The sequence below is a fragment of the Adiantum capillus-veneris genome, chromosome 19 (assembly GCF_014529385.1).
Source record: "Adiantum capillus-veneris isolate H3 chromosome 19, ASM1452938v2, whole genome shotgun sequence".
In the NCBI taxonomy this organism is placed as follows: domain Eukaryota; kingdom Viridiplantae; phylum Streptophyta; class Polypodiopsida; order Polypodiales; family Pteridaceae; genus Adiantum; species Adiantum capillus-veneris.
The window spans coordinates 47,233,125-47,259,540 of record NC_140949.1 but is presented as its reverse complement, the minus strand read 5'-3'; the positions used below and the strand labels follow the sequence as shown (position 1 = coordinate 47,259,540).

At 45.1% G+C, this 26,416-nt stretch overlaps 1 protein-coding gene across 2 annotated transcripts in view; it reads left to right on the top strand.

The window, feature by feature from the left end:
• LOC147433951 (Protein kinase superfamily protein) overlaps positions 1–26,416 on the top strand; it is a 76,200-nt gene that overhangs the window by 5,869 nt on the left and 43,915 nt on the right. For both annotated transcript variants that reach the window (XM_086490571.1, XM_086490572.1), the window contains exons 3-4: positions 16,622–16,712; positions 16,785–16,856. In XM_086490571.1, coding sequence (XP_086346697.1) covers positions 16,622–16,712; positions 16,785–16,856 — 163 coding nt within the window. The remainder of the gene's footprint in view (positions 1–16,621; positions 16,713–16,784; positions 16,857–26,416) is intronic.

Sequence of the window (26,416 nt, the reverse complement as noted above, 5' to 3'; positions counted from 1 at the left end):
TGTGTCGTGTTTGGGAGCATATGTTAGTACTTAGTTCTACACCCACTATTGGGCACTGACGACGTTAGTGGGGATGTTGTGGTATTTAGTCAATGCTACGCATGATGAGCTGATGGTTATATTGTCTTATGGGTGACTACCATGGGTCTATACCTTGCACTTTCCTCAATAGGTCAATCAAGGCTTATCTTGGATTCATCTAGGTATACTTATTAGGTATGCGGTATGCAATAGAAGATCAAATCTAATGAATCTAGCTAATGATGATTAAGGAATGCTAATTGTACAAACACGCAAATGCATAATAGCAAACCTAGCTAGCATACTCGTGGCTCTGATACCACTTGCTGGGAATGCGATTGTGCTAGCTAGCTAGGGTGGATGAAAGAGAAACATCGTACACACAAGTGAGTGTGTGTTGGCTAGATTATCACTCAAGCGAATTAGGTTTCAAATAATTTAACTTGGACTCATAAACACGATCTTGAGTATTTGCTAAGCAATCACAAGCTCACCATAAACAAGACTTGGACACTGCTTTTGCCAAGGTTAGGGAGGCTGTAGAGAAATCTCAAGAAGGCAGCAGATCGACACTGTCGTGATTTGAAATTAAAGGAAGACGATTGGGTGCTCTTACGTTTTGAGAAGACACGCTTGAGAAAGAAAAAAGGAAAGGAGCTGCTTTTTCCAAAGCTTAGCATGAGATACTATGGACCTTTCCAGATAAAAGAAAAGATAAATGAGGTCTCCTTTAGACTGAAGCTGCCCGATACTTTGAGAATTCACAATGCTTTTCACGTGAGTCTCTTGAAGCCTTTTAAAGGCGACGTGCCCGATGATGGGGAGCCAGATGAGCAACCCGAAGTGGAGGAAAGCGAGGAGATACTCGTTCCAGAATAGATATTGGCACATAAAGATAGAAAGATTAAAGGTAAAGTGATGAGGCGGTTCTTGGTTAAATTCAAGAACTATCCCGCATTGGATGCGAAGTGGATAGAGGAGGACCTAGCAGATACTCCTCAGATTGTGAACCTTTACCTTGAAGCATTCGGTTTAGCATAGTCTACTTCGATAGAACCCGATTTCAGCATGGGTGAATCTAGTGCAGCGGGCGGGCACAAGAGGGGAGTCACTCCGCTCCTTTGTCAACAGATTGCTCCGATTTTTGATAGAGTCATTGATGTCCCTTTGGGTTTCAGGGATACTGTTGAGCTGACAGTATTGTGTTGTATGACTTTATGAATTGGAATAATGATACTGATTGATTTGTACTTGACTTCTTTAAGTGTAGGAACTAATAGACAAAATGATTGCAGCATTTCGGTCTCATAAATCTCTATAGACATGATTGCAATATGGCATGTGTGAGGTCCTGATTGGATCTAGATGCGATTGCTAAATATGTTGTCGATTAATCATGGTCTAAGATTTGGAATGAATTTTGAATGTAATTTGTCATGTGATGTCTTGTGATGTCAAGTGATGTCCTGTGATGTGACTGTCCATTGGTACATGTGCTAGATGTGTTGTGCCTAGTGTGTCGGTACTAGCAGTCAGTGTTTGCTAAGACAGTTTATGGCCTTCGTCTATTTGGCAGGCGTAATTGAGGGCGATTACAATGCTTTCAAGAGGGGGGTATGTCACAAAATGGTGACGTGGCCCGGACACACCCCGACTGGCGGGCAGTACACGTGGCAACAATAGAGAAGTCCCGGAAATTCCGGTGCAAAACATGCTAACAAGCTGACGTGGCACCCGTACGGAATCTCTGTGAATTGCGGCGCAAAAAGCGGGCAGCATACGGAAATCGTGCTTTTGCGCCGGCTGAAAATTACTGGCAGCTTTTGGGATTATTGCTTTATTTTTAGAAGCTTTTGAATGACAGCTTTTGGGGCTCTGCTTTTGGGCATCCTTTGTAACCAATAAATAAGTGGTTAGGCACTCACTTCTCAGAGCATCTGGACGCAGAGTCTGAGAGTGAGCACCTACCCACTCTCTGTGTACTTTTAACACAGATTAATACAAAAATAAATACCGAAAGGGGCGCCAATCTTTGGGGACAATATCTCCAGGCACGGAACTACGCCGGGCCGTGTCGACTCAAGTGTGAATTGTGAACTGTTTTGAAGTGAATCTCTGTTGTGTCGCGGTAGAATCTTGACTTGGGGTGTCCAAGTTTGTTACACAGAGATCAAAACATGAAAAAACGTTACCGGGGAGTCTCGGAACTCGGAACGCAACTCGACCTCAAAAAGCAACTCCGTGGAAGAGATCTCTAGGCGGAGAACCTTCTCTTCCAATCCTACACACAAAAGAGGTGTGTTCTCGAGTTCCTTCTATTGAATCAGCCCTATCTACAACGTTGGCACGCTGAAAACAAAGAAAAAGAGCAACTTGTCGCGATGGAAACACTCTTCGTAGGCACTTCTCCACGATGGAACTCGCCTACTTGATCTTTGCAACATCTCATGCACTTGGGGCAGCCATGGGAGTCATTGGCGGCTCCATCTTTGCGGCTTAAATCTGCAGAAACAGGGGCTGGTCTGTAGCATTTTGTCACGTCACATGGCTGTGGGTGCCACGTGGACATGCTTCATCGACTTCCAGAGCCAATTTTGTAGCTATCCCTAGATAGGAGTGTCTAGAATCCTAGGATGATTAGTTCCGGTATTTTGTGAGCATGTTTGCAAGGCGTGCATGTTTGGACGAGTCCATTAGATTAGGTTTTCGAGCTTCGGAACCCTCTTGCATAAATGGATTGTACAAGCGTTTTGATAGATGTTGTTACACTACGGTGGACATCTGGCATGACGTGCATGTAGTTTTAGGTTAGAGGAATCCAACGAGCCATTCCCCTCCTCAATCGGATTTTCGGGTGGCCTGATGTGCAACTATTTCACCCAGAAAAGGACAAGTTTATTAATAAATCATTTCAAATGATTTATTTTTATAACTTTGTCTGCCAAGTTTGCCCTACCTAAGTCCTAAAAAGTTCATAAGCAGTATTTTGCCCTATAAAGGGAGCAGATCAGCGAGCGTTTTGGGTTATTCTCAGCCAGGGCTAGAGATTAACTAACACCAGGCATGCGCCAGCATTTTCCTACAGATCAGCCCTAGCGTTTTGCTTTCCTTCACAAGCCATCAGCCCCGAGTAGTAGATTAGCCCAGCGTTTTCAGTTTTCAGCCCTCTTTCTCGCCAGAGATTGCGTGGATCTACGAATGCTATCTTCCCTGTTGCAGCCCGGACCTTCAGCAGCCGATTGAGACTCTTCTCGGCCATTCCCTCGCCGCATTGAGTGCTCCCACTGCTGTCCATTATCGGCTTCATCATCATCTGCGTTTACAGTCCTGCTTTGCACGTTAATCTGCTGCGTTTTTGCAGCTAGCCTTTAGCCCTTCATTCCTCTCACACCGGGAGTGCAAATCAGCCCAGATCTACCCCTTGGTGGCCATTAACAACCCCTCATTGAGACGGATCCAAAGGTGCATCAAATCAGCCCCGGAGGTGCTTCATTTTGAAGAGTTACCGTGGTGACATTCTCCATTCTCCATTTGAGGTATTGCATGTGTGTTCATTCCATTTACGCAATCAAAAGCAAATACCACATCGGCAACGGTGTGGGGGGTCCTTGAGAGGGTTGGTCGGGACCCCATCGTGTGTCATTCTCTCTCTCCACATCTCTACCCCTCTCATCCTCTCTCTACAAGGAAATGAAAGGATCCATCATTCAAGCTAAGTAGCACACATTCAAGCAAGGAAAGAAGTAAAGATTTGTGGAAGTGTAAAGTCTAGATCTTGTCACCATTTTAATTGCGCTGCATGTGACACGCTGGCTTTTCTTCCTCCTTCAGAGTAAGAGAGAGATTCACTTTTATAGCTCCTGGCAATTGGTAGAAATAGATGTCCTCCCGGCGAGAATAGGACTGAGAGAGGGGCGCCTAGATGAAAGAGAGAGAGAGAGATTTCTTTTTCTCTGCCAAAATAGAGAGAGAGAAAGGGGGCGCTAGGGTTTTTGCTGCTTTTTTCTCCTGTGGCTGCCCACTTATGAAGTGGGCCGCCGACCACTTTTCAAAATGGTATAAACCTACTAAAAACTCAATAAAACTTTACAAGCTGAAAACAATGCTTACACAATCACAACCCAAGCGTCTCTGGATGCAGTCTAATGCACAGATGCAATGCTAACACAGACCTCTTTACGGAAAAGCATTTGCTTTTGCGAAAAGCAACTAGCTTTCTTAGAAAGCATTTGTATTTCCTCGAAGTTTCCTTTGAACCCATCTTCATTCAAGTGCTTGCTTATTCAGAATGTGACGATGGAATATTCCCTTTCGGATGCTCCCGTCACCCACCTTGTGATGCATGAGGAATACCCATCACATAGTCCTTTTTCACCGAACTTGTGGTAAAATCTTCTTCGCGATGCTCTATCACCCATCCTATGACACATCAAAGATGTTTGTTCCGGATGGTCGAATACTTCTTCCCGATGCTCCTTGTCACCCATCCGATGTGACACATTAGAAGTACCCGTTCTTGGTGGCCCTACAAATATCTCCGTTCTTAGTGCTCCCGTCATTACTCTAAATGACGCACTAGAAATATATGTGCTCGGATGTCTCCATTGAGAAAAACCCTCTCACATATATGATATAATTTCAATAATTCATGTAGGATTTATTTTCCTTCAAATAAAGCCAATTTAGCAACATGCCTCTTACTTATAAAGAGTTGTTCTCAACTATAGTCCAATTGAACCGCCCGGGAAGAATTCGGGAAAAATTCCTCAATGCTAAAGGAGCTGGTCCTTTCTCAAGAGAGAACTATTTTTTCCCCCCAATAGTTCAATACTTACCTTATCGGTTTGAAGATAGATGGTGTCACAAACGGGAGCGCATAACAATATAAAATACATTCGGATAAATAGGATTTATCACTTATTACTAAAGCCAGAGGATATAGAGAGAAATAAATAGAGAGAGAGATAGAGAATGAGAAGATCGACACAGTACTGGGGACGAGAAGATGGGCTGGTCCCCCCCCGTAGTAGTATCTTGATTATTGAGGAGAAGTCTATACAAGCACTTGAACCGAACGTATTACCACGTTCGTTCTAGAATAAGACTTGATGGTTCCTGGAAGCCTTAGCTTCCGATTCCTAGGGCAAAACCCTATTCCAAGGAACTTCTGTTCCTTATTCCAAATCCTTGAGAACCAAGGTTCTCGCCTCTGGATCTCACCTTCCAGACTCAGGGCATGACATCCCTGCAACTCTTTTCTAACTCTGTTTCCAGAGTCCTCTTCCTGCAGATTAACTCCGCTTTCCTGGACACGAAGTCCTTCCCTTGGGAATTTCAACTTCTGGATCACATCTCGAGAGTTTACCTCTCTTCGATCCGTGGATCTGCTTCCCAAACTTGGGTACGAAACCCTTGGGCTGATCTGGCACTAGTTCCTCAGAGCGCTTTTCTCTTGTAGAGGCTCATGCCTTCCTTTGCTCCTACTCCCTCACGAAGAGGAAGTACACCTGCAATCAAATACTCAAAGATCATAACATGAAAAACGTTACCTTCAAAGTCTCGACGCTTGAAACGCAACTCCGTTCTCGAAAAGCAATTCCCCGGAAGAGATCTTTACATAGAAAAATCCTCTCTTCCAATCCTACACACAAAAGAGGTGTGTTCTTGGGTTCCTTCTCGTAAATCAGCCCCGTCTATGACGTTTATGGGCTGAAAACAGAGAAAAACAGCAACTTGTCGCGATGGAAACACGCTCCGTAGGCACTTCTTCGCGAGGAAACTCGCGCACTGGGTCTTGGCGACATCTGGTACACTTGGGGCAGCCATGGGCATCACCGGCAACGTCTTCTTTATGGCTGAAATCTGCAGCAGTATCTCCTCCTTGCAAAGATTGGTCCTCCTCTCTGAGTGAGGGCATGTGATGCTTTTATAGCTCCTAGCCACGGGCACGAATAGCTGCTCGCGTAGAGATCGCGGCCGTTTTTTTTTTTAATAAATAAATTATTATTTAATTTTTAATTTTTTTTTCGCTTTTCTGCCAGAAAAAGAGAGAGAGAAAACGTTGACTGATCTGTTGCCTTATTTATCAGATGGCTGCCTACTTATTAAGTGGGCGGCCGGTCACCTTTAAAAATGGTATGAATGTGTCCAAAAACTCAAGAAAACCTTATAAGTTAAAAACAATGCTTTCACTGCACTTGCCAGGCGTCCCTGGATGCAATCACACGCACAGTTGCAATGCAGACATAGACTTCCTCGCGGGAAAGCATTTGCTTTCCCGAAAAGCAATTCCGCTTTCTCAAAAAGCATCCGTTTTTCCTCAAAGTTTCCTATGAACCCATCTTCATTCAAGTGCTTGCCTTTCCTTGTGCACAATTCTAACACAGTTCGGAATTTCCTCCCGACTATGGATATTCCCTTTCCGATGCACCCGTCACCCACCTTGTGACGCATCAGGAATACCCATCACCTAGTCCTTTCCTACCGAACTTACGGTACAATCTCCTTCGCGATGCTGTATGTCACCCATCCTATGACGCGTCAGAGATGTCCGTTCCCGGATGGTCGGATACTTCTTTCCGATGCTCCTTGTCACCCATCCGATGTGACGCATCAGAAGCACCCGTTCTTGGTGGCCTTACAGATATATTCCTTTTTCATAGTGCTCCCGTCATTACTTTAAATGACGCACTAGGAATACTCTGTACTCGGATGTGTCCAGTGAGAAAAGCCCTCTCACTTAAAATTCCAATAATTCATTTAGAATTATTTTTCTGTAAGATAAAGCCAATTTAGCAACAGATGGGGTACTCAACTCCATTAGGAGAAATTCATGTCTTTCCTCTAGTTCCTGGAGGGTATCTTTCACCAATTAGCAATCTTACGAGTCACGTAGGTAACTTGTCATTCACATCTTCCAACAGATCGGAAGTTTTATCTGAGAATCTGTTAACTCAATTCCGCCTTCTCAACCTGGAGAAGGATAATCTTCTTAGAAATCAATTTAAGTATCCGTGCTTATGCGTAATCTTGCACGTATAGTCTTGAGGATATTAAACCTTTTAATTTTCTCCCACATAGAGCATGTCCCAATCATAGAGCATTCATCTTGTGTGAGCATGTCTTCCTTTGGCAAACAGAGTCTGCTAGCTCACTAGAGAAAGTTCTTGTTTTGGGCCTTTGCTCACGTAGGCCGATCGTTCCGATTTGAAGATCCTTTGTGCACTGCGGCACCTCTTTTTGTGTTGTCCTCCTACGGGTAACTACCACTGATAGTGTTGTTGTGACGCCCGATTGATGTATGTTCCTTGTGGAGGTCATCATGAATGTTCACCTTGCAAGCATCAAGGAGGGCTTGCAAAATCTTAGATAGAGAAAATTCTAGCCTTAGCATTCTTTGAACGTACGTTCGAACTCGGTTCATATAAGAGCTTAGGGATGTTCTTTCATATGTGGTGAAGGTAGTTCTTCCCGTCTTGGAAGGGCTGACAGATCATTCACAGACGAACTAGCAGTCTTACAGTATGCTAACGGTACTGGTGATGTAGTAGAGCCACCCAGACAAATACGCGCATGTATTAACGTGGTAGACTGTACGGTAGTACTCGGATTTTGCGTTGACAAGTGCCACGTGGGAGCAGTACGGATTTTCACACAATGCGCTGACAGGATGACGTGGCAGCAATACGGATTTCCATAATTTGCGCTACTTGTTTTTTTGGGCAGTTTTTGGAGCCTGAAGCTTTTGGGACTTATTTGCTTTTAAGTTGAAGCTTTTGGAACTTTTGCTTTTGAGTTTAACTAATTTTGGGGCTCTGCTTTTGGCATCCCTTTGTAAAAATAAAAGAGCCTTAAGGGCCTCACTTCTCAGAGCATTTGGACGCAGAGTCTGAGAGCGGAGGACCCTGCGGGAGTTGTACTTTGCTCGAAGATTAATGTAAAAGAAATATGGAAAGGAGTGCCAGTCTTTGGGGCCAATCTCTTTGGGCACAGAAGTACGCCGGGCCGTGTCGACCAAATTGGATTGTGATTTTCAAGTGAATCTTCCTCGAATCGCGACAGAATCTAGACTTGGGGTGCCCAAGTTTGTTACAGTGGTATCAGAGCACGGCCGATTTCTCTTCTATTGGGAAATCCGATCCTCCTTCTCGCGACACTTATGGATTCCAACAAGAATTAGTCGACTTCTTCTGCATCTGCTGATGCAGGAGGAGACCATGCAGAAGATTTCAACGATTTAACAGAGGAAGAGTACGGGCCACCTCGGCCTACTCAGTATGAACTTCAAGAGATGCACCGTCAACAACAGGTTGACGAGTGTACAAAACAGATGATTCAATTTGCAAAAAACCCTCAGTTTGTAAAATTTTTGTCTCAGCAATCCATCATTGAAGTGCACATTCAGTGGCAGAAAACCACCGAGCCACCAATCAAACCGGCAATCAAGAAGCCTCCTATCCAAGAATGTTTACTGAAGAAGAACTCTATGATGCGGTCCAGGCCCAAATCAATCAGCTTCTGGACCCGACGAAGCGATCGGAAAAGCAACTGAAGCAACGTAACAAAGGAACTAATTTCTTGGGTTACTTGGGTCAAAAATCCACTTTTGAAAACGCCAGAAAGCAGAAGAAGCATGTACGCTTCGAAGGATTGCTCAATTTGTCCTCATCTTCTTCTGACAGCTCGGACAACTCATCTTCTTCTCACTCGAGTGATGAGGACAGAAAGGGGAAGAAATGACAGAAAGATCATACGTTTTATGCAAAAAGAAAGCACTTTTACAGAGCCAATCAATATGATTTTCTCGACGACAAAGGCAAAAAGCCCAAAGAATTCAAAGAGGGAGGACAAGCAGTGTAAAGTTTGAGCACTCTTCAGGGTTTCGAGATGCTCGCAAGGCTTTAGCCTTTGTCCAACAGTTTGACAAAGCATTTTCTGGAGGCCACTATACAAAGCACTCCAAGATCAAACGAGCGGCGTCCTTTCTGAAAGGCAATGCACGGACATGGTGGTCCACTCTGTTGTTAAGGAAACAAGCGCCGACAAAGTGGTTGAAATTTAAGAAACTCTTTATTTCTTCATGGCTCACACAAGAATACGAACGAGACGTGATTACTGATTGGAACCATGTTCGGATGGTCAAGACAGAATCTTTCGATTCTTACTGTGAAAGATTTTGGGAAATTTTTCTACCCGTTTCATCCTATACGAAGATTAATTTTAAGGAGCAGATTGAACGATTTTGTTGTGGGCTTCCCAAAGAAATTCGAGACTACTATCTCGAAAGAAAGTCAGAGTCTATACAACAGTTGATGGGACACGTGAAGCGAGGATTTGCTATACATTCTGGTAACTTGACTTACCCATGAGATTAACCTTCAACAAGTCAAAGCAAAAACAATCGAGGAAGAGATAGACAACCTTCACTCATAGAAGACCAAAGAGATGAATATTTCAAAGCAAGAAAGTGTTTTGAATGTGGAGAACAAGGACATATTGCTACACGGTGCCCCAAAAGGGCACAAGAATCAGGATGACTGGCACATTGAAACGACAGCAGGACGAGGTGATACTCGTTTCAGAATAGATTTTTTAATTAGCATTATTTTGCTTTATGAATTTATGAAACAAGACTTTTTGGAAGATGAATTTTAACTTTTGAATAAAACTAATGTTTTATGAAAGAATCTGTTAATTCTGAAAAAGGAGCAGAATTAAGAATGGAATGGAGTAGTGATAGCTCTCGAATGAACCTGATATCGAATCATGAATCACGACTAATTCAATGGAATGAATGACTGGACCACTCTGTTCAATATGAACTTAGTGATGGATGGGGATCCCGGGAAATGATTCTCGCACACGACAATGCTTGAGGCGACAAATTCTCACACACTACAATGCTTGAGGCGAACGATTTTCGCACACGACAGTGCTTGAGGCAATTGACTACTTGCACACGATAGTGCTTGAGTCGAAAACTCTCTATAGACATGATCGCAATATGGGATTAGCTAACCCGACATCAATGAGGTCCACGAAATGCATCTAGATGTGGTTACTAAATACGTTGCTGGCAGTCATGGTCTCAGATTTGCAATGAATTTTTCTATGATTGATTTGTCATGTGATGTCATGTGCAGTGGTGTGATTGTCGTTTTGTAAATGTGCTAGATGTGTCGTGTCTAATGCTAAGACAGTTTATGGCCTTTGTTTGTTTTGCAGGCGTAATCGAGGACGATTACAATTCTTTTAAGAGGGAGGTATGTCACAAACTGGTGACGTGGCAGAGCCACCTGGACAAATACACACACGTGTTGGCATGGCATGCAGATGTGCTGACGTGGACAGACAGTACTGATTGTTCGCAAATCACGCTGACACATGATAACGTGGCCGACTGTACGGCAGTACTCGGATTTTACATTGACAAGTGCCACGTGGCAGCAGTACGGATTTTCGCATAATGCACTGACAGGATGACGTGGCAGTAGTACCGTAATTTGCGCTACTTGTTTTTTTGGGCAGTTTTTGGAGCTTGAAGCTTTTGGGACTTATTTGCTTTTAAGTTGAAGCTTTTGGAACTTTTACTTTTCAGTTTAACTAATTTTGGGGCTCTGCTTTTGGCATCCCTTGTAAGAATAAAAGAGCCCTAAGGGCCTCACTTCTTAGAGCATTTGGACGCAGAGTCTGAGAGCGGAGGACCCTGCGGGAGTTGTACTTTGCTCAAAGATTAATATAAAAGAAATACCGAAAGGGGCGCCAGTCTTTGGGGCCAATCTCTTTGGGCACGGAACTATGCCGGGCCGTGTTGACCAAAATGGATTGTGATTTTAAAGTTGTGAAGTATTTTAAGTGAATCTTTCTCGTGTCACGACAGAGTCTAGACTTCGGGTGCCCAAGTTTGTTACAGGTACTGGATTGCTTATGGAGAAGTGTATGCTGCAACCATAACTTGCCACTTTAGTGGTGAACACATCTCAAATAGAGATTCTTGTGTCGGGATATCATTGCGCGCAAAAAGGCGCTCGAGAGAGGTATCTCAAATGCCAATCCACTTCCTGAAAAAGAAGTTGGTTCATCTCATTCTATTTAGCAAAAAAAAAGTTCGATTGGTAGTCGACTTACCTTGACAACAAGGTCTGCATCTTCATGCATCATCCATGTATCCAAAGGTGTACATGCTGTGTTAGAGCTTGGGTGAACTTTGGAGATTTCCCTTCTTGTGAAGATTCTTAGAGCGAACACGCTCAACCTGATGATCCCTTGACTCGATCCTAGAGCAAACCCGCCCATCAAGTAAACTGGGATTTCAATCTTGGAATTCATTGAGCATAGGCCGCAGCCTTCACTTACTCCTTTCCTCATAAAGAGAAAATTCATTCACTAATGCGAAGATATCTTCCCTTACCGGGTAGGAGGTGTCCAAGTAGAGGGTACTCAAGCTTAGTGAAAGCTTTTCTTTGCTTGAAAGCTCGGAATGATACAGCCGTAATGTCCTACCCGCAGAGAACTACCAGATACCAGAGCAATTAGTGACCTTCTGGATGGTTGAGCAAACAAATTCATCACATTTGTCCAATTTAAATTTACTCTCATAAACAGTCTAGAGTGATCGGTCTTGATTGGACATATCTATTTCTGTGCAAAAGAGCAAATAAGCAAAACGCACTATTTGATTTCCTCAGAGATGTAACTTTGATCAAAGACATGCCCTCTCGCTTAAACTTGAGGGTCTTCTATTCAAAAACTATCTCCGGATAACAACGTATCCTTCAAGGAGAGGCAACAAAAATTTGGTGTTTCATTGTTCAGTGGTTCCCATCGCACTACAAGGGGATTACATTCTTTGTAAACTGAGGTGTACACTTTTAGCTTGCATGGCTGACTCCACCATCCGCTGCAAAGTATCGTGCAGATATATCTGCATGCATCTACGAAGTTTTGGTAAAAGTCCTTCGTTGAATTTCTTTATTTTTTCTTCCTCAGAGAGTTTAAAAAATGGAGCCACCTTTGAAAGAGTGAACTAATACTTGTTTACGTATTCGATGACTTGCTCGTGCTCTTTTTGGGAAAACCTATCCCAATCTTCTCTGATGTCTCCCTCAAAGTATAGAGGACAAAAATTTCTTGGAGAACTTAGCCTTGAATTGAATCTAGGTCTTTTCTCGAGTTCCTTGTAGATCTTTGGTATTCCATCAAGTACTCGCAGTTCCCTGAGATGCTTGGTCACATGCCTCACCTTTGATGCTTCTGAGAGATTGTCATTTGCAAAGGAACCATTTGCAAAGGAAACTTCAAATTGTCCAATGAAAGTGGTAGCTTTCGGGACGTCTCTACTTTTGTCAAAAGCATCAAACTTGACTGCAGTGTTCTCAGGTCTAGAGACCTTCTTTATATCCTTCCCGAAATGACCGGATTTCTTGGCAATGGTTCTAGAGTGGATATTCAAGGGTATTTTGCAAGAGGAGTGAGGTGGAACTGTGGATGATAGGGAAAGTTCTTTCTTATTTCTCTGAATTGAAACAAGTGGATTCGGCTCACTTCTCGTTTTTGAAGGATCTCGAGCATTCCGCTCCTCGGATTCTCTAGGTTCTTGAATATCATGCTCTTGTTGCCTTCTCAGAGAATCCCATGTCTCATCGACTTCTGCAGAGAGAATTTCTTTTCCAACTCTGCGAGCTTTTCCTCCAAGTCTTGAGGTTCCACCTGCTTGCTTCTCTCTTGGCTTGTCATGGCTTCTTCCCGTATCTTCCCAGAATGGAGGAGACCATGCTCTGATACCAATGTCACAAACGAGAGCGCATAACAATATCGAATATGACGGATAAATAGAATTTATCACTTAATACTGAAGCCAATTGATATAGAGAGAAAGAGGTCGAAGATCGACACACTATTGGGGACCAGAAGATGAACTGCCCCCCCCCCCCCCCCCCCCCCCCCCCCCCCCTCGTAAAGTACCTTGTATTGGGGAGAAGTCTATTCAACCGAATGTATTATCATGTTCGTTCTAGAATGAGTTAGAGAGAAAATTAGTAGATTCTGGAGACAAAAAATCAATGTGGGTAGAGGATTTAGCTCTGACAAAGATTGGCATGAACCACCTTTCTAGAGAGAGTCTTTGATTGGCCAAACAAACGCAACGATTAGTTTCGTCTATGACGCCGATGCAAAATCCGTAACCCTAAAACCTGTCACAATGGGGGGATAAAAGAAATACCTAGGGGGTGCTGATTCTGGTTGAGGTGTAAAGGACAACACATTGTCTAGGACTTGCAATTCAAACTATAGTCCCCTATGAATTTTGTGGGTAATGTCACAAATTGTTGACATGTCAAGCCACTGAAGAACAAAGCCAACCTTTAGATGCCGGCCGAGGGGCTTAAACCCTAAAAAGAAGCAACAAAAGAAGTAAAAGTTCCACCAACTTTTGGGACCCTGTCCAATGGGGCCCAGAGGACATAAAGGCATTAAAATAAAGTTGGATCCACAAAAAAAAAAAAAGAATAGCGTAAGAATTGATGACGTGGCAACATGTGTAGATTTTCGCTTTTTGCACTGGCTTGCTGACGTGACAGCCTGTACGGATTTCCGTGATGTACATTGGCAGCTTTTGAGCACCTGTTTTTGGTTCAAACGCTTTTGAGTTTGCTGCTTTTCATGTAATTGCTTTTGAGGCCAAGGGCCTTTAAATATGTGCAAAGGGTCATTCTCTGGCATGCATCAGTACGAAGGTGCAGAGGGTGGAGTATCGACATTGTATTGAGTTCAAGTAATGTAAAGATTTACCGAAAGGGGCGCCAAGGTTTGGGGCCAATACTCTTTGGGATCAAGTTCCGCCACTCCATGTTGCATCTGCTCTCTCTATCTTTTTTAGTTCAGTTGTTATTGAAGTGCTAAAAGTCTGTTCAGTCTGTTCTTTTCCGTTGGCACGTGGTGCCCATCTTGTGATAGTGGTGTCAGAGCTTCAGGCGTGTGCTTTTCTGTAAGCATACCGGTCCCACCAAAGAGCAGCCAGAGCAAATTGGCGCTTCCAAAGTCTACTGGAATTGAATTTGAAGAATCTTCGTGTCCCGACCTGACTTATTAGCCACTCCCACCCTTACTTCATCGCGCATCGGGCGCGCTCCCGTCTTCATCGCTCATGTCTTACAGGGCATAAGCCATAAAGAATACTTGCAGAGAAGGATCAAAACTTTTTTTCAAGCTGCCGTTTTTCTCAGAGGCAGTGCCATGTAGTCTATAGCTACCAAGCCGCATGCTCCAAGGACTTGGCAAGCTTTCAAGAAAAATTTTGCCTGAAGTTATATGGTTTCTGACAACTTCCTTCGGAGTGCAACTTCTAGCAGAGTGGGGTATCCTGAAATGCTTGCCATGGAAACCCTAAAAGATTATAACTTGAAATTTCTCGACATCTATTAGTAGGTGTCTCTTCTTGAGCTGATAACCTTGGAGGTCCCATGTGATTGCTTGGGACTACCATTACCACCACAAGAACACTATCTGCCGAGGTCTGTTTCGACTATTCGAGAGCTTATGGACCATGTTGCGGTCGGCTACAACCTTTTGAAAAGAACCCAACCCTAGTTGTTGGTGCAGGTTTCAAAATGGAAAGCAAGTCGAATTTTGAGCTCGATTTGTCAAGATTGCTTTTCAAGTTTGAATTTTGTGGGAGAACTTGTTTGATGATCCTCTTTGGAATTTGTTTGAAATGGATGGTATTTGTTTTGAACCTGTCTCGGTGCCGATTTGAACCATTTGAATCTGGTTTGAATACTGGTTTCAATGCTTGGTGATTTACTCCCGGGTGGAGTAGTGAGAAATTATGTTTGAGAATGCTTGCACCTACTCATGGCTCGGACCCTTGTGGTTATTTGGGGGGCGGGAGTATTGAATGCTCAAAAAATATTGTTGTTGTTACTCCGGGCCCGGACCTGGATGGTTATGCGGGAGGAGTATTAAGAAGTGAGCAGTGGTTACTCTCAGCACCCTCAAATGACGCAAGCTGCGGTCTAGGGGGCGTTTGGTTGTAAAAGGCCTCTATATCTCCCGGCCCGGACCTTTTTAGGTTACGTGGGAGGAGTGATGAGGGAGTCATTGAATATCTCCCGGCTCCGACCCTGTTAGGTAATGCGGGAGGAGTGTTCATCGACGGCTTTATGCTTTTATGTCTTGTAACATGCATATGTGAGCATTTGTGTTGCATTGTGATGTGCCAACCATTGAATATTCCTTATTGGATGAGATACTTTTGGAAAGTCAACGACCCAGGATATCAAGAGTTCCGATCTGGAATGAAACTCCTTATTGGATGAGATTCTTCTGGGAAGCCAATGACCCAGGAAATCAAGAGCTTTGATTTGGAATGATAAAACTAATTATCCCTCGGAATGACCCTCAGAAATTTTTGAGCTAACTTGAGTTGTTTTGCAGATGTCCTGTAATCGCGGACGATTATTTTCTTTCAAGAAGGGGGGATGTCACAAATTGCTTACGTGTCAAGCTACTGAAGAACGGAGCCAACCTTTAGATCCCGGCCGAGGGGCCTAAACCCTAAAAAGAAGCAACAGAAGAAGTAAAAGTTCCACCAACTTTTGGAACCCCGCCCAATGGGGCCAGAGGACATAAAGGCATTAAAATAAAGCTGGACCCACACACACACACACACACACACACACACAAAGAAAAAAGAAAAAGCTGATGACGTAGCAACTTGTACGGATTTTCGCTTTTTGTGCTGGCTTGCTGACATCGCAGCCTGTACGGATTTCCGTGATTTACGCTGGCAGCTTTTGAGCACCTGTTTTTGGACCAGATGCTTTAGAGTTTACTGCTTTTCATGTAACTGCTTATGAGGCCAAGGGCCTTTAAATATGTGCAGAGGGCTTATTCGTTGGCATGCTTCAGTACGAAGGTGCAGAGGGTGGAGTACCGGCATTGTACTGAGTTCAAGTAATATAAAGAAATACCGAAAGGGGGACCAAGGTTTGGGGCCAATACTCTTTGGGGTGGAATTCCGCCACTCTGTGTCGCGTGTGCTCTCTCTATCTTTTTAAGTTCAGTTGTTATTGAAGTGCTAAAAGTTTGTTCAGTCTGTTCTTTTCCATTGGCACGTGGTGCCCGTCTTGTGACAGGTAATTGAAATTTAAGAGCAGTGAAGATTAAGAGTCTTGCTGAGGTTGTACATTTATTAAGAGGATATTGACCTCATGTGTTTTAGTTGAACGGCCACAAGCATGAGTACAGCACAACTGGCCATCCTACCATCTTTTTTTTTTTTTTTTTGTGTGTGTGTGTGTGTGTGTGTAGAGCTGAACATTATTGGCAAAGATTTCTTTTAGAGAGAAGGCCTCTAATTAATACTTGTGGAGCATATTACCATTGGGTATAGGCAATATTTGTGGAGTATATTACTGCATAAAGATGTTGCCCAATCCTTGAGAGAAATTTTAATCCAGAATTTTGAGTTGTAAACTGGTTTGTTGTGCATATCATTTTTCTGAGGTATAAAAGGAGAAACTAGACATTATATATTGTTTGAGAAGTTGATTATTCGAGTTGTCAACTTTGAAACGAGCTTTTGGTGCATGTTATAAAGGAACATAGGACCCGCTATGTTTGAAGCAGAGGCAGTTGGACTTGATGCAATGCATTTAACCAACACCATAAGAGTGCCAAAGCCGTTTAAGGTGAAGGATGTTTGGTTGTTTACTGCTTAGTCACGTTCCAGCATTGCATTTTTAAGTTTTTTCATATAACAGGCAGGACCCTTACCAGGAAGAGGATCCTACATTATTATGGAGTACATTGAATTTGGTGCTTCAAGAGGCCAGGTATGTTATGCTTTCATCCTTTGACGTCCTAGCAAATAACAGTTATGTACACAGAGTGCATCTTCTACACTCGATCCACCACTGTATCTGCATGTGCACTTGCCTTGTGAAATGTGGCAGATATTTAGATTTAGATGTATTAATGTACTTTTTGAAGTTGTGAATTTTATAAGGAAAATAGAAAGATTATTAGATACACATTCATTGATTCTTTTTCTCAAGTTGCTAATATAAAGCTCATCGAGCACATAGTAGATTAACTATTTATGTGCTAGTTTGATGGCTTGAGTTCTTCAGTTTGATGACATGAATATTTTTTTAGTGGGCCATTCATAGTAAACAAGGCATCTTTTTAGGTAAACAGATTTTGTAGCTCCCTTTTATTCATGCATACACGCTCGACCAGATGTTTCTTGGTGTAGGTATCAAAGCAACAAATTTGGTCTGCAACGTGACCATGCTTGTTGAAATCTTTTGAACAGTAGTTTTGAGTAATTATGTGTACATTGATAATTCTGCCCACCTTTGCTTGAGGGCATCTGCCACCAGAAGGTGTTTCTTGCCTCTTATTTATTTGATTATTTTTGCTTTCTTTCATTTCCCTCAAAAACTCGTGATATGGGCAAGTGGAAAAGACCTTGAAGTGTCACAAAATTGATGACGTGGCATGATCTAAAAATTGTTGACGTTGTGTCTGTACAGCTCCGCACTCTGTGCCGCAAATCATGGGCCATGTGGCAACAAATTTTTGGTGGCTATTTTTGGCAGATTTTGGAGTGCCAGCTTTTGTAACAGTTGCTTTTGGCTAGTGGCCTTTAAATATGTGCCTTGTGTGGGCACATAGAGCACAGAACTCTTTCCTGATTTGTACTCTGTTCTTACCAATACAAAAAGGGAGTATGGAAAGGGACGGTAGACTTTGGGGCCAGTTGTAGCAAACCAGCTTGTACAGTCAAAAATGTACATAGTTTTCTCTACATAAAGTTTCTATATGATGTAACAAACCAGCTTGTGCAGTCAGAAATGTATATAGTTTTCTCTATAGTCAGCAATTTATAAAAGTTTTCTCTGTATAAAAGTTTCCATTTGATATAACAAACCAACTTGTAGAGTCAACAATGTATATAGTTCTCTCTATATGAAAGTTTATAGAGCCACGCTCATTATTGCCATTAACTACATGTTTCTTATCAAAAGCATAAAAAAGCTGCCACCTAGGAGAATGTTGGGCACAATAACGAAGTAGTAAGACAACATACATGGAAAAAATGGCTTCCGCATCGTGGCCTTTTATAGAAAAATTTAGAGGTTATAATTATATATCAATATAAGATACAAAATCTACATAGCCTTAGAAATTAATAATCGAGAGAAGACTGCTCTGATATAAGTGTAACGGGCTTTCTAGATACCCACACTGCCCCCATTCGGCAGGCGTTCCCGGCGGCCATTGGTAACTGTTTTAGTAAAAATGTCTGAGACGCGTGTGGCATCTCAAAGGTTGTTTCTGTGACGAAAATGCCTGTATTTCTTCTGTTTAAGTATACCTTTTGAAAGTCAGAACTGTAACGACTACTAACGAGGACATCATACGGTTGTAGACTCAGCACAGCGTACGAAAATCTTATACATTGTGAAAGGTTGCTGACGTTGGAGAGTGTATGGATTTTCACGTTTTATGACAGAGTTAGAGCAGTGCCAGCTTTTGGAGATCAGAGCTTTTAGAAGTTGAAGCTTTTCACTACTGACTACTTTTGGGAGGCCAAGGGCCTAGAATGCTAGCTTTTTTCTCTGGCATTCCGATTGCAGGAAGCAGAGGAGAGCACCCAATCTTGTACCTTGTGGAAGCAATATAAAATATTTCCAAAACGTGTGCTAGGGTTTCGGCGCGAGTGAATTTGGGGGTGGAAGTCCACCACGTTGTGTCTCTAGCATGGGTTTTTCTCTCTGTGTTCAAGTCGTTTTGAAGTGCTAAAAGTCTGTTCTAGTCTGTTCTTTCAGTCGGCACGTTGTGCCGCCCCGTTACAGTTCCACAATTAGATTTTCATCTAGTCATCTCATCCATATCAGAGTTCTTGGTATTCTAGCGTAGCAATGTAAGCCATCACACCCAAACCGTGCTATCTTTAAAGGGGTGTCTCGATGCACTAAGATCCAATACCTAGGCAATCTCATCCAGCTTGGAATTATTGATGCACCTGATTCAAATGCTTCATAAAAATGCTTTACACATGACACAAAGTTTACATGTGCAAATAGGTAATGTAAAACATCTAGATACAAAGAAAAACTAAAATCATTCGGGGTTGGCTATTATTAGTCAAACTTGAAGAACGATTGGTTTGCCATCTTGCAATAAATTGATGGTTCTGTTCAGGTTGCAGCATTGTTCTTGTCGTGCGAAGGCATGCCCAAAGAGCATTGCAATGCCTAACCTCATGATGTGGAAGTGTGCCTTGCCGTGGTACCCTTGAATGATGACAAGAAGGACATCAATGTGCTTGAGGAACCAGGGTTTGGGGCCAATGCTCTCTTGGGGTGGAACTCTGCCAATCCGTGTCTCGTGTGTCGTGCATCTCTTTCATTTTGCTGTTTTGAAGTGCTTAAAGTTGTCTCATCTGTTGTTTTCTGTTGGCACGTGGTGCCCTCCCGTTACAAGTGCAGATAAGTGGAACTCTACTCGCAGAAAGAGCCGGACAGAGCTCTTGAAAAGAAGGTGAATCAGTTAAAGAAAGGCTCGAAGCACTCTTGGAAGAAGAAGAAATCAATGGATTTCCCCGGTTATTTGGCCGGAAGTCTACTTGTGATGTGGCAAGCAGATTCAAGAAGCGTGTTCGTTTCAAGGAAGACCCATATTTTTCTTTGTGTTTAGAGAGTTCCAATAGTTCGTAGTCCTCTAGCTCCAGTGAGGATGAGAAAAGGCGGAAGAGACGGAGAAAAAGCGATAAATTAGGTCTAGAAGGCATGTGAGGCCATCTAGCAGTTCAGTGGAGGAGAGCTCGTCCTCTTTTGACAATGAGAAGAGAACAAGAAGACCAAGGAGTTCAAGGATGGGGATCAAGCCATCAGATTTGACACGTTTTCAGGCTACCAAGACACTCATCGAGCCCTTGAGTTCATATAGCAGTTTGACGTCGCCTTCTCGGCAAGTCGGTTCTCGGAACGCTCCAAGGTGCAAAGTGCGGCATCTTTTTTTTTTTTTTCCCGAGAAAGAGATCTTTCTATTAGTTAATGAAATTGCCCATAGGGCTACAACCACCTCTACAAGAGAGGGCTACAACAATCATGAGGGGGAGACTCTCCCAATGAAAAAAAAAACATATGCAATGAGGCTAAATCAAGAGATGGGAGGAGGAAGAGCCACACAAGTGGACGGTAGTGCCATCTGAGCACACCCTGGACCATGGTGAAAAAAGGCCCAGGACGCCAGAGTCGAAGGAAAGCCTCTTTGCGCTCCTGCATGCGGTCGGAGCTGCCCTGGAGTCTCTCGAACTGTCCTCTGAGAGTATGGATCAGCTCTACCCAAAGATCCCGAACAGTCTGTGCTGGTGGTATAGGGAGAGCCTCGAAGATGCACAAGCAGCAGGCCGGCCAGATGAACCAGAGTTTCAGGCTGCAGATGAGCTCCCAACACTCCTCTCTCACTGCACCACTCCTGTGGAGTAAGCTCTGTATAGCAAGCTGGAGCGTAGGTCGACCCCTTTGCATCACTATCATCCTACAGGTGGAAGATAGCTCAAACTGAAGTGCCGGGCCCGTGAGAGTGGACCAAGCAGCTGCCCCCCAAGTATACTGCCGAGCTGTGGAAAGAGCTGGCATCAGCCAAAGAACATGAAGCCAAACCTGCTGTGCCAAAGGACAGTCCCAAAGACAGTGAGGTTGACTCTCCACAAGATGGTCACAAGTTGCGCATGCTGCCGAGAGACCACTATGTACAAGCCAACTCCCAACTGTTGTAGCTCGATGTGCAACTAGCCACTGGAACAGAGTGACTCGCCTCGAGTGTCTGGAGTCCCACAACCTCTCCCAAAAAGTTGACAAGAACTTAGGTGTGAGACACTCCTCTTGCCAATGAGGTGCTGCAGAGCAGGACGAGCCTCTCTCCGTGCTGCCAATATGTGACGTCCCACTCGAACAGTGTATTGAAAGAAAGGGACACCTAGATGATCTGCTGAGGAGAAAGGGTCCCTCCAAAACCACTCTCCAGGATCTCACTGCACTCGTGCTAGTGGACAGCTCTCCCAAACCCATAGTCTCCAGTGGCCAGTCTCTAGAGCACTCTGCCACCTGTGGGGCCTCTATTGAAACTCGGTGTAAACGACCCACCCTCACCTTGTAGCTCTAAAAACAGGGAGGGTACAGTCTCTGAGCAAGCCCGAACTGCGATGAGAACCTCGAGTTGCGTGAAGGCCCCCATCCATCCGGGCGCTACTGACTCGAGAGTTGCAAGCCACTCAGTTGGTACTGCCTCTGAGATGTCCTGGCACATGCTTTGCACCCCTCTCATGCTGTGTAGCTGGATGCCCCGAAGCTCCTCTGACAAGCCTGAGAATTGTAGCCAGTCACCTAAAGTGCATACTGGACCCTCTGTCATGGGACCCCAGGAAACATGAGGCCTACTACCAACCAAGTGGCCTCTCTGAGTGCTAACCATGGGGTTCCAAACCAAAGGCTCTCAGGCGCTCCTCCGTGCAAGTAGGCTATCGCTGCTCCAAGCCTCTCTGCAGTTGCTCCCAGGATCGGAGCAGACTCACAGCAACGGTCCTCCAGTCTCCTGCTCAAGCCAACTCTACACATCTCTGTGAAAATCCATGTGGTCAAAGGTTGCCAGGGGCCTCCAACCTGAGGCACTCTAGCACTAAGCCGTTGAAGCAAGAACTCCTTCTAGGGCTCCTCTCCTGGAAGGAGTCCTTTGATGATAAACTTCCCAAGAAGGGCTCTGCTCTGCTGTGTTGGGTCTATGATCCCCAACCCTCCCTGAGAACAAAGAAGAATGATGACTTGCCATGCCACTTTGGCCCGGGCTATTTGAGTGTCACGCCCTGACCACAGGAAGTTCCTGATCAGCCTTTGACTGATGCAAGAACTTGAAAAGATCCAACAAGAAGTGATGTACCACATAGTAGCCAACAACACCTTGTTGGCCACTACGACTCTGCCTGCCAGAGAAAGTCGTGCGGAGCTCCAATGCAACAACTTCCTCTTGATGGACAGGAGGAGGGGAGCAATCTGCTGCTTGGGAGACAAGTCCAAGCCAACCTGACAGCCTGCTCACACCTGTGAAGGTTGGCCTCCTGGCCATCCAAGTACAAGGCTGAGTCATCTGCAAACTCAACATCAAGCAGCTCATCTCCCCGAATAGGGAGCGCTAAGCCACATAAACCAACTTGCTGTGAAACCAGAAACCTGCTCATCGCCTCAGCATAGAACAGGAAGAGGAAGGGGCAAAGAGGGCAATCGTGTTTAACCGATCGTGTGAGCATGAAATGATCACCTCTACCTCCTGACAAAAGTACCTGACTGTGTGCCCGTCTGTACAGAGCTGTCACACCTCTGACCCAAGCATCTGAGAAGCCCATCCTGTGGAAAGTGCCCTCCAAAAAGTCCCAGTCAACTCTATCGTAGGCCTTCTCAAAATCGAGAAGAAGTATCGTGAGATCCTCACCACGGAGCTGCGCGAGGGCAGAAGCCTCCCAAAAGGTGAAGATGTTGTCAAGGATACTACGCTCCTTGACAAAACCTGTCTGTGTCCCATGTATAATGCTCTCTAGAGGTGGCTGAATCCTCAAACTCAGAGCCTTGGCAAGAATTTTGTAGGATAGTTGAGGATGGTGATGGGTCGCCACTGTTGAATCTCATCCAAGGAGCCACCCTCCTTGGGAATGAGGTAGATGAGGCCCTCATTCATGCTGCCAGGCATCTCTCTTGTGTGCAGGATGTGCTGAAAAACGTTGCAGAGATCTGAGCCAAGTAAGTCCCAGTACTCCAAGAAAAAGCTGGGAGTCAAACCATCCTCACCTAGACAGCTACCACGGGGAAGTGCTCAAAGAGCTGCGTGTAGCTCCTCTAGCTGAAGAGGCAGCTCAAGCCTCTGGTGCATCTCCTCAGTCACAAGACAAGGCATCTGTGCCCACACCTGCTCTCTGCATGCATCCTGACGCTCTGGCTGAGGCTCTGCCGCTCTGCAGACAATAGATCATGGTAAAAGTCATTAGCAACTGCACGCATGTCCTCTGGCTCTGAAGCAACTGACCTGTCGGGCCTCCTCAACTAACTGACCTTGGCATACGTATGCCGGGGTTCCACTGCCTCAAAGAAAGCGCCTGTCACTCTATCACCCACCTGGGTCCACTGAGGTGCCTGTCGATGGAAAGCAAACTCATGGCGCCTCTCCTCTGTGCTGACAAGCTCCTGGCGAGCCTACTGCAACTGCTCCTCCAACCAGGACTGTCTGAATGCTGCTCCTGCATCCTCTGCAAGGAGGCAACGCCCTGTTGGAGACGCTGCTCCTCCTCTGTCGTTGCAGCCAGGCGAGTCGTGAACTCTTGAAGAAAAAGTCGACTATGCTGAGCAAGTCCTAAGGCCACTCCGTCAGTAGGAGAATCCTGCATGTCTAAGGTCTCTGTCCAAAGAGCCACAACTCGCTCTCTGAGCGCAGAGTCCAGCAAAACCCTCTCATGGATGCGTAGCATCGTGCTCCCCCCCCTTCCGCCTATCTGTCTCACTGTGAGGATCACTGGTGCATAGTCTGAAAAGGAAGTCCCAGCCAGAATGCCAACTGTCCCACCCAAGTCACAGAAGTGGTCACTAGTGTAGAAGCGATCTATCCGAGATAGATTCACTCCTCCCACTTTGCGTCTGAACGAGAGAAGGCCATGTTGTCTGGGGGCCTCACAAAGCTAGAATGCTGCCTCACATCAGAAACCCGGAAAATCATACAAAACCTCTCCCAAGCTGCCAACTCAACTCCATGCATAGTAGTATGGCTACCTCCAATCCTGTCTAAGGGGTCCTCCAACATGTTGAAGTCACCCCCAATGCACCATTGCTCTGCCCGCGGCAGAGACTGAACAATCTAAGACCAAAACTCTGCACGTGCACTCGCCACATTGGGCGCATAGATGTTCAAGAAGCCCACGAGGCAACCCTGAACTTGAATAGTGATCCGCTGAGCCCTGCCTGGCACAATAGTCCCTCTGCCCACAATCGCCTGCTGCAAAGAATCCGCAATAGTCATATATACCCCGCCCTGGATGCCTCCAGGTCCAAATGTAGCTGACCAAAAAGTCTCATATCGTCCACGCAAAAGCTGACCACAACGACTAATTCGGCTCTCACACAGATGATGCTCCTGTAGCATAAGAAGGTCAATCTCTCCTCCAACAAGGCATCGCTGAAGCTCCTGAGGCAGTCGGCCCCTCTGATGCTGAAACTGGGGCCCACCTAATCCTTGCACGTTCCATGAGACGATCCTCATGGGGAGCAGAAAGAACTGATGTTGCAGCAGTAGCTAACGGTGCTATCTTCAAGGCAAGCTTGGATGGGGAGTAATCTGCATCCGAGTGTCCCCGAGATAGGCGTGACTGCAAAGAGTATCTGGCCCAAGCCCAAGTAGAACGAGCCCTGCACAAAGCAACCTCCTCTGTCCGGGAGTCCTCATGTATGTGTACATAACATAGCAGGCTCTGCGTGTCAGCAAAGAAGTGAACCACAATGTGTCTACATTCTATTGCTTCTGGAGGTGTCACAGAGAACTTGGCCAACGGCCACAGAGTCTAAAGCAAGTAGAACGAGCCGTGCGCAAAGCAACCTCACCTGCCCAGGAGTCCTCATGTATTTGTACATAACATGGTGGGCTCTGCATGTCCAAAGAAGTGAACCACAATGAGTCTACATCCTGCTGCATCTGGAGGTGTCACAGAGAACTTGGCCAACGGCCACAGAGTCTAAAGCAAGTCTGTAACCCCTAGTGTCACGATTGTGACTATGTTGCAGTATTACATCTACTCCTAGTTGTAGATACGCGAAGTGCCATGCCAAGGAGGACCCCTACGCTTGGATGGTCACGACCCTTTGCTCAAGAGACCCTTCGCCAAAAGCCACACTCCTTCGACGACTCGTCACACCCCTTCGCTCTATGGTTACGACTCTTCGTCCAATGGTTGCAGCTCTTCATCAAAAGGATGTGTCTTTACGTCTAAAGTCGTGTCTCTTCACCATGAGATGTGTCTTTTCATTTGTGTCTCTTCGTCTCCTATATAAGGAGCCTATTGTACTCTGTTTAAGTCTTAATCATGAGTTAAGTACTTAATTAAGGATTAGTACCTAGAATCCTTACAGTGGTATCAGAACAAATTTTTTCCCGGGACCCGAAGGTTGTGAGCCTCTCACCCTCGCCGCTACCCTCTCTCCCCCTTCCCAGAGTTGCATGGAAGTAGAAGAAAGGTGGTACACCCACACCCACGAGCATGAGGTAACATGAATTTTTCTATTCCAATTACATAAATAACAGATAAAGACGCAGATGTGTGTGTGCGGCATGCCACGTACCCGGTGGTTTTTTGGGAAAATTTCGTGCTGGTGATTCTTTGCGTACCCCATCCCTCGGGTGGTAACCCTTCGAACCTGCCCTCTCACCCCTTCCCGCGAACGGGCACATCAACGGGCACCCCTTCACTTTGCTGGCACCCTTTCGCATATAGAAGTACTTATTTGCTGGTGTGGCGCTCTCTCTGCTAGCGGCTGAATACCTTCTCTGGTTGCTGCTCATCAACAGGCACGCCTCTTCGTGAAAGGGCACCATGGAAGGACACCCCTTCACTCACGTCGCACCCCTTTCTCCCAAAGTTGCTACTCACCAAGCGATGGAGTCCCCAGCAGGCTGCCTCTTCACACGGGCTGAAAACTCCTCACGCTAATTTGCTGAATCGCTGGCTGAAGCGTTGCCTTCTTTCGCTGGAGTTTTTACGCTAAGAAATCAGCAGCGTTACTTTTAAACCTACATTAACACACCCTAAATTTATTAAGCCCCTAAGTGGCCGACCAAAATTGGCTGCCTGCCCCAAACTTACCCACGTGTGAACATTTTGAATCCTTCAGAGTCCAAACCAGCCAGTAGCGCAGCAGATGTCGCACGTTTCAGCCCTCTTTCACCCTCTAGCGTTGGCTCTCTGGCTCCCCTCTGCGGGCCGTCGGAACTGCACCCATGGCAAATGACAAGTTCTGGGTACCCATCCCTTTCCTCATACATAGATGAGGTTCCAGAGGAAAGTTTGCCAGAGAACCACCTTCTTGGCCACGATATAATTGTTATTCCGACACTCAGACGGCCGAAACAAAACCCGTCCCGGTTCTTGAACCAATTCTGGAGCCGAAGTATATACTAGTTCCCTAGCCGGCATACATTCTTATTATAGATCCTCCAGAACCCGTACTCGCTCTAGAACCGGTACCCGTTCTTGTGTCTCAAGTCGTGCCGACACTACAGGATTACGTGGTTTATGTCACCTATTGCCAGGAAACTGAGTTACAGGTGTGGGTGGTGTGGCACATCTACTAGC